The following is a 7,871-nucleotide window of genomic DNA, read 5'->3' on the forward strand; positions in this document are numbered from 1 at the left end:
ATGACAGGATTATGTGGATTATGTGGATTATGGCAAATGTTGGAGATGTAGTGCTTCCCATACAAGTGGTGGGAGCTTAGTAGATGCAAAAGTAAATGGGAGTGTGTACACAACTCAGTTAACAAAGAAAGAACCCAGAGGCAATGGCATGAGAACAGAGCCAGAATTAGACAAATCCAGCAATTAGTAAGAAACTGTAATACAAATGGAAAAGGAGGACAACCTGAAACATGACCAAAGGCTCTGAATGCAATCAATTCTCATTGACTTTTGGAGGGAACAGAACAGCTAGATAGGAAAGCTGGGAATTGGAAGAAAGCTGACTTTGTTTTCGTTGTGAGAGATTTCAGGCAAGCCAATCTCAGTAGCTTTCATGAGCGGCTTTCTGTTTAGACTAATCTTTAACAAAGCACTAACTTTCAGGCAAACAACAAGAACCACCACCTCAGAAGGGGGCCACAAATCAGAGAGATCTCAATATGAAGGCTGGGCCAGAGCAGCTCCCTCTAGTATTTTCAGCGGCATATGAACAAAACAAAACTAAAACCAATACAGACATATTCTGATTTATAGAAAGGAGATTTAAATAGAACAACAGAAATAATAAGGTACAACAAGCAAGCAGGGAACTGCCACCTGGACTGTCCAATTAAAGCTTCTGGAGGGCAAAGGAAAGCAAGAAGAAAAATACGTTTTACATTCTTGTTAAATTAACCAAACCCTATGGGATTATTATTATTATTACTGCAGTGCCTGGCCTTAGAGTTATCATGAGTGCCTGCTCACTGCCTCATTTGGGCAGGCAGTTTAAGATCCTTCTGGGCTGTCATTCTGAAAAGGGAGGCGTCTATGAAATAGCAGGGCTGCCGGGGTGATGTCAATTTGATTTCTAAGGCAGTATGGAAATGTAGGGAGGGGTGCCCCTGCTTCAAAAACAGAGCTGATTAACTCTATTCCCAAGTACTTTTTTATGTTTTCAAGCATAAGGTCCCCCCCGCCTGCCTAAAAAATAACAATAATCCAATTTTAAGTGAGCTGGGGGAAAAGAAAGAAATGGCAAGTCCTCCCCTCCTCAAATGCAGGCAATTTCTGCATTAAAAATGTTTCATGTGTCAGGAAGTCCAGTCTACTCCATGCTTGCTGGTTTTCTAAGGAGCTGAACATGCTATGTGCATGAGTAGGCAGCTGAGTCGTATCTGCAGGGAGGCAATGGAGCATGTATCTGATGCGCTGTCCACCAGAGCTCTAGGCCTTTCTCAGACGTCGGTCTTCTTCTTCATCTCCATGCGGTAAATAAGCTGATAGCCATCATCCCAAGCATAGATCTGCCTCTCTTTGGGGTTGTACTTCATGCTGGAGTGAGAGCCGTATCGCTTGGGGAAGTAGACTAGGGGAGCATCTTCATTTGCCATTGAGCCACTGACATCAAAGACACACTGGATACGAGATCGGCTGGGCAGTCGCGTGTTGTACACCACATAGAGCGCACCACAGATGACAAAAGCGCTCTCTGCATTCTCCCGGGGACATGGTGTGTCCCACATTTGCTCAATGTCCAGGGTTGCGGGGTCTAGCTTGGCCAATTCAATGTTTCTTTCATTCTCTTGTGTGGCATAAATAGCCCAGATCCCTTCCTCGTCGGCCACCAGATCAATGTAGTTATAGGATGAAAGACCAAAGACAGGGATCTGCTCCTCGGCAGGGAAAACTGAACTATCCACAATAGTCTTGTTGGCCAAGCTAAACTTGATGACCTGGAAAGTGCCGTGTCTTCTGATATAATACAGATGGCCCCCATATACCAAGTGTCCAGTGCCGACCCATGGGTAGGGTAGCTTGATGCGTGCAGCCTTTCGTGTAGCAGAGAAGAGCGTGAACTCTCTCATTCTGGGGAAGACATACACGGTGTCGTTGCTAGTGCCATCAAACACATAGATCTTCTCCGAATTTCCCACTGGGTCTTTGGTCCAGAGTCCAGCAGTGCTGCCAAACCGCTTTAGGATTTTCATGGCTTTCACCTGGGACACTGTGTCACTGCAATCTATAAAGAATAGTCATATGATAGTTAACAGTGTGCTTTGCTCTCATTCTCAAATCTATAGCACAAAACTGCAAAGGAATCATTAAAAACAGTGTACAGACATGTGAGCAAATCACAAATTCCAGAATATCTGTCCTATTCAGAACCCGATGCCTTAATTCCTACTGCTCCCACCCCTTGCTAAATTTGAGACTCTTGGGACTGGTTTAAAATTGCATTTCCATTCATTCGGTTGTATTGTGAACAAGGTTGGTGCCTGAAAAAGCAGTGTGTGCATAAAATACAAACATACACACATAAAATATATACCACCACCCGTCCTCTTTGTGAGCTTCCTGCAGACATCTGGTTGACAAATAGTACTAGATAAGAGCAAAGACCTGTCTTCAAAGTGTCTCTTGCATTATGAAAATTGCAACTCCTAAAGTGGTAGAGACATTTGTATTTGCATTATATTCACAGAAAGAATTAATCACATGTGGAAGATATTCTCCCAGTCCTGCTAATTCTACACTTTTCTCTGCATGGCCCTCCCTCATGAAAGGGAACTCAATAGATCTTGCCTCCTATTCCTCCCCCCTCCCCCCTCAAAAAACATGCACCCTTTGGTGGACTAGGGGAACTGCCCTCAAAGTCTCAAATCACTGTTGAATTGAGTCTAGACTTGCTTGCTTAAAAAGCAGCCTAAACAAGACTTGGCCTACTAATATAGCAAGCTGTTCCTGATTTATTTCTGGCAAACTGAATTGATTCTCTCCTGGCTTTGGCTTCTCTACTACATTGTGCAGCTTAGCTCTAGCAACAAAGCTTTCATTACTATCTGTCTTGCAAGTCACTTATTTCAATAGCTGATTCTGCAGCAGAGCATACAGTTTCCATTGCCCGTTGCTTAAAACACCGAAGGTTGGGACTGAGTAGTCTCCTTGACCAGTTCTCCTCAAGGGCTAAGCTGCAGGGAGAAGGTGGTGGAAAGTTGGGAGTATATTACATAGCTGTGCAGAGTTTCACAGCTGCTCCTTTCCTGATAAGGGATCATCACTGCATGGATGAATTATAGGTCTATCAGTGGCAATCTTCTATGGCAGCAGCATCCATATTCAGAGGTTGAATACTGCTCATTGCCAGAAATTTATGTTTTGTGAGAATTATGTCCCCAGAAATGTATTTATATACATGTTTTCATGCAGATGACGTGAGGAATCATAGATTAATGCCGAAAGGGGATAGAACAGATATGCAACTGACATGGATGAGAAACTTACAACTAATTCATGTCAAATTTATCTGTAGAGTGGTGAGTGCATCTTAGCAGACTTTAATCTGGAACAAAAGGACCAAACACAACAAACCACTGCAGCATGAAAACAGTCAGATGTGAGGAGACACTTGAAGAGCTAGCAATGTGGCAAACTGACTTTCTGGAATATGGTGTGATTTGTCTCAAGGGTGCACAACAATGGAGTCTGTTCCAGCAGCGGAAGAAATATACTCTCCCAGCTTCCCCAATCACTAGCCCAAATGGAAAAGCCTTTCACAGGGAAGTCAGATTTGTGAGAAGCATTGGAGGAATCACATGACTCACAAAACATTATGCCTGGGAGAATTGCTCACTTGCAATGGCTGGGATGTGTTTTAGATACCGCAGCTGCAATCTTGCTCACGGTCTGCTTAAATCTGATTGAAGCCAATGGGACTTCAGCAGCCTAACTGTGTGCAGGATTCTAACCTGCTATGTCACAACCTTACTTGTTAAAGTAAGCTAGTCCCTTATTTTATGGGAAATAGCTGCTGCACATATATTGGAAAAGATCTTCCTTTCTATGTCAGGGATAACACATTGTCCCAACATTCAATCTATAATATTTTCCATCCATCCAACCCAACTGCTCAGCCATTGCTATTGAAATTCCTGTGTAGACTGTAGTTGCACCGATGTCACAAATCCCTATTGGACAGTGCCTGTGACATTGTTTAATAATGAATTACCCTGTTCTAACCTACTCCACTCCCTACATCATTTGGCGAGCATTAAATGTTCATTTGTTGTTGTTGTTTTAAAAAAATATTTAAAGGCTTTGCAGTTCCTCACAATGCATATCCACTTCCCTCCCTCCCTCCTGCTGCAGCAATGCCTCCCCATTTTGCTGCCCTCGGGACTCTTTTGCCCAAAAAAGGGCAGGAAAGAAATGCAATAAATAAATAAAGGTTTGCTAAACAGAAGAGTCATTTTGCGAACAAAGAGACCCCTTCTTCCTTTTCACAGAACTGTGAACAACCTTCACAAATTTCATGCTGCCATTTTTAAAAGGCCGATCAGTTCACCGCTACTATCCAGAGGGCGGAGGGTGTGCGCGCGTTGAAATAGATGTCCAGCTCTAGACTTCATGTGATCTAGTCCCTTTTAAAAAGTCACATAGCAATATGGCCTGTATTCCTCTCCCCAAAACACAGCTCTCTCCTCTGCAACTAATCATGGATGTTTCGGCCATGGGGACAAAATATAGCACTGATGGTCAATGCTGAGGGACTTGTAGAAGAATCACACAAAACAACAACAACAACAACAACAACAACAACCATTGAAGCCTGCCTTGCAGGATCATCTGGCACGGCCATTAGTATGAGTGCATGCTGTGAGGTTGACCACTCACCTGTCATTTTGTCATACTTCTCATTCTTGCGCTTCTTGGCATTGGCAACTTGATTCTCCATTAGTTTGTCATCCACCTCCACACAGGGCGGGGCAGGATTTTGAGTTTCAAGGTAGTCCACCTCTCGCTCCAGCCGGTCCACTCTCACTGCAGTGTTTTCCACCTCTGAGCGAAGTGTCTCCCGGTCTTTCTCCACTGACTCCAGCATGGACAAAACCTTGTTCTTGAAATCCCTCAGCTCAGTGGAGTAACGGCTGCTCTGATCATGCCACTGCGTGATCCGCTCCTAAGAGAAGGAGGAAAGAAGATAAGGCACCTTAGGAATGCCCCCTTGACATGCTAAACTACTACTACTACTACTACTACTACTACTATTAAAATTTATATCCCGTCCTTCATCCGAGGATCACAGGGTGGTTGACAGTATTAAAAAACACAAAATTAACCTACCCAGCCTTGGACCCTGGTTGCCATGTAGAGTCCAGGTTACATTTGTCTTGACAGATTGCATGAACATCTAAAATCAAGAATCAGGTTCTCAAAATTGTAAACTTCGCTTTAAAGTCCTGGCGTGTTAAGATGCCTGTTCATTTTGAGATGTTCTCATCTGCCTTTTGGATTCTTAGCCATCCCTATGCACTCTGCAGTTACATTATCAAGACTTTCTGCAAACACATGCTTGTTCCTAGAGATAAGAAAACGCCATGCCTTTATTTTAGATTTAAAAAGCCTTTGTCTTGACACTTTTATTACCCTATCCTCCCAGTCAGTGAGTGCTCTGCATCCAGCTACCGATGCTCTGGATAGCTGCTGCAGGATTATCAGATGAAGCTAGCTGATAAGCATACAGAGTGCTGTAGAACCACTGAGTTTTGAAACAAAAGATCCAATTATGTTCTAAGGAGCTTGTGACATTATGGAATGAGGAGCAAGGCTTTAAAGCCTGGCAAAACGTTTTCAGATTGTCTTGCATTTCCACACAGAGCAGCCCAAGAGTTCCAGATCTACTACCCCAGACTCTCAAAGATCAGACCACCTGCACCTACAGGCAATAACCTTCCTTAATAGTCAACAGATAACGGACAACAGACCATTATGGTTCCTTAGCTCAAACTCCAGTTCAATAATAATTTTCAAACCTCTGCAGCTCTAGAGAAGCCTCCCTGCCCCGCCGCAAGATAGGTGATTGCTGTTCTTCTGTCAAAGTTAGATATTCAAGAAACTGCAGAGCCAGAACCCTTAAATCCAATCTGGAACGCACTTTGCCCACCAGGCCCAGAGGAGGAGACCATTCTGCTCTTGTGCTCTCACCTCTAAGACAGCGAGCCTCCTCTCCATGTACTCCATTAACTGATGTTGTTGCCCGTCAACGGCATTGGTGACGATAACCAGCAGAAGCAAGGCATGTTGGGGAGCCATGGTTGCAGTACCTGGTGTCCTGCGCTTTGCCCGCGGTCTGTGCGCTGCAGTCGAGCTCACACCATTGGAATGTTTTGACAGTATCTCCGTAAAAAATGGGGGAGGGAGCACAGCCTCATTTGCTTCACTTTATTAAAACCAGATGGCCAGTTCTGGAGGAGAGAGGCCGCTCTATCCCATGAAGAGAACAGCTGTGAGACTTAACTCTTTCACTGCCAGAATCATTCAAGCACCGAGGATGTGTGGCTGAGCAATGCCTCAGTTATGGCAATTCCACTGCCTTCCATTTCAGAAGGCTTTTCCCTGACCATTGTTTGATCATTCTTGGTACCCTTTTTTCAAATGTTTCCTAATCTGCCACTATATAACCAAAGCTTCTTGCTTTGGTTTCTTTTCTTGCTTTATTATTATATTTTTAACTTGCAATATTAGCCAACATGAATTATTCCTTTTTCTGAACCAGAAAAAGGGGGGGGGTGCAAGAACTCTCCATAAGTCTGGGCCTAGAAGATGCTAGGGAAACTCTGGTGCTCCAGAGATTGCTGGACAAGAACTCCCATCATCACTGATCACTGGCCACATGGGCTGGTGCTGTTGGTGTCCAGCAACAGGCTTAACCTGACCCTTAAGAACAGACCCTGTTTCTCTTTATTTGAATTCCCCAAATCCCTGCTTTTATTTGTTTCACTTATGTTTATTGGTTTTACATAGTGTTTCTTTAAAAATGATATTTAATATATATTGTGCACTGCTCATAGATTTACAAACGATTAAGCAGTTTAGCCATGCTTTTGACTGAACAAACAAACATCCGGAAGGCTGTAGCTTCCCACTCTTCATTCAGAACCTGCAATGCTATAAGCAATGAGATATAGACTAAACTCTTTCCTAGTATACTTGATTTATTTTTCAGCAGTAACAACCCCTAAACAAATTTCAGCTGTGATTCCTTTTTTCTTATTTGACTTGATTATGTAAAAACAGCATTTCCGGATGGTCGAGTCCCTTTTTTCACAACAATCGCACATCCACTGTAGGTGTGAAGGTGCAGAGATTTCTCACATCCACCGGCCATGCTCCAAACAACGTGCCACAGCTGAACCTCAACAGAAAAGACAACTTGTAGGCACATGGGCTCTGCATATGCAGTCCAGAAATCTCAGCCACAGGACTATCCACCAGGCCAGTTGGTGGTGGTGGTGGTGGGTGGGTGTTTAATACTACAATCTCTCAATATAAAATACAATAATTATGTTCTAGTTGACATAATTCCAGGATTAAAACTGCTGAGTCAAGAAAGACTGATCTTCCTTCCCCACCCACCTCCCTTGCTCATGGGGTTATCTGAGTGCCATTGATAGAAATGTCCGTCGTATAAGCCAATCCATATACTGAAGCAGAGAGAAAGGAGTGCCAAATGAATCCCAAGGAAAGAATTAAATTCAATCTTCTAGGAAGCATCTAGCAGCTATTGCTTATGTACTAACGTCAAAGCCCTAGTTCTGTGTACTTACTTTGACATCAACCGGCCATCTCCTCTGTCCCTTCCCTGATCTCATTCCATTTCTTGTTGTGAAAATCACATACTGAAAGAAGCAAGAGCAGAACACAGAAGTCTCTCCAAAATTTTGATGCTGCAGCCAAAGCAATGACTAGAAAACCACAGGGATGCTGATTTCTGGAACTAGAGTGAGGTGCTATACATGGGGCAAGCTCAAATCTCTCTCTCTTACTTACACACATGGATAGAGATAGAAAAA

The 7,871-nt window shown here is 43.4% G+C and overlaps 1 protein-coding gene across 1 annotated transcript; it reads right to left on the reverse strand.

Moving 5' to 3' along the window:
* Positions 1-550: 550 nt before the first annotated feature.
* Positions 551-6,251, reverse strand: OLFML3 (olfactomedin like 3). The gene is made up of 3 exons (XM_083509881.1): positions 6,004-6,251; positions 4,693-4,978; positions 551-2,041 (listed from the first exon to the last, which is right to left on the reverse strand). The coding sequence occupies exons 1-3, from the start codon at positions 6,109-6,111 to the stop codon at positions 1,257-1,259; spliced, it is 1,179 nt and encodes a 392-aa protein (XP_083366007.1). The 5' UTR covers positions 6,112-6,251; the 3' UTR covers positions 551-1,256.
* Positions 6,252-7,871: the final 1,620 nt, after the last annotated feature.

Source organism: Podarcis liolepis (genome assembly GCF_965112155.1).
Source record: "Podarcis liolepis genome assembly, chromosome: 6".
Taxonomy (NCBI): Eukaryota; Metazoa; Chordata; class Lepidosauria; order Squamata; family Lacertidae; genus Podarcis; species Podarcis liolepis.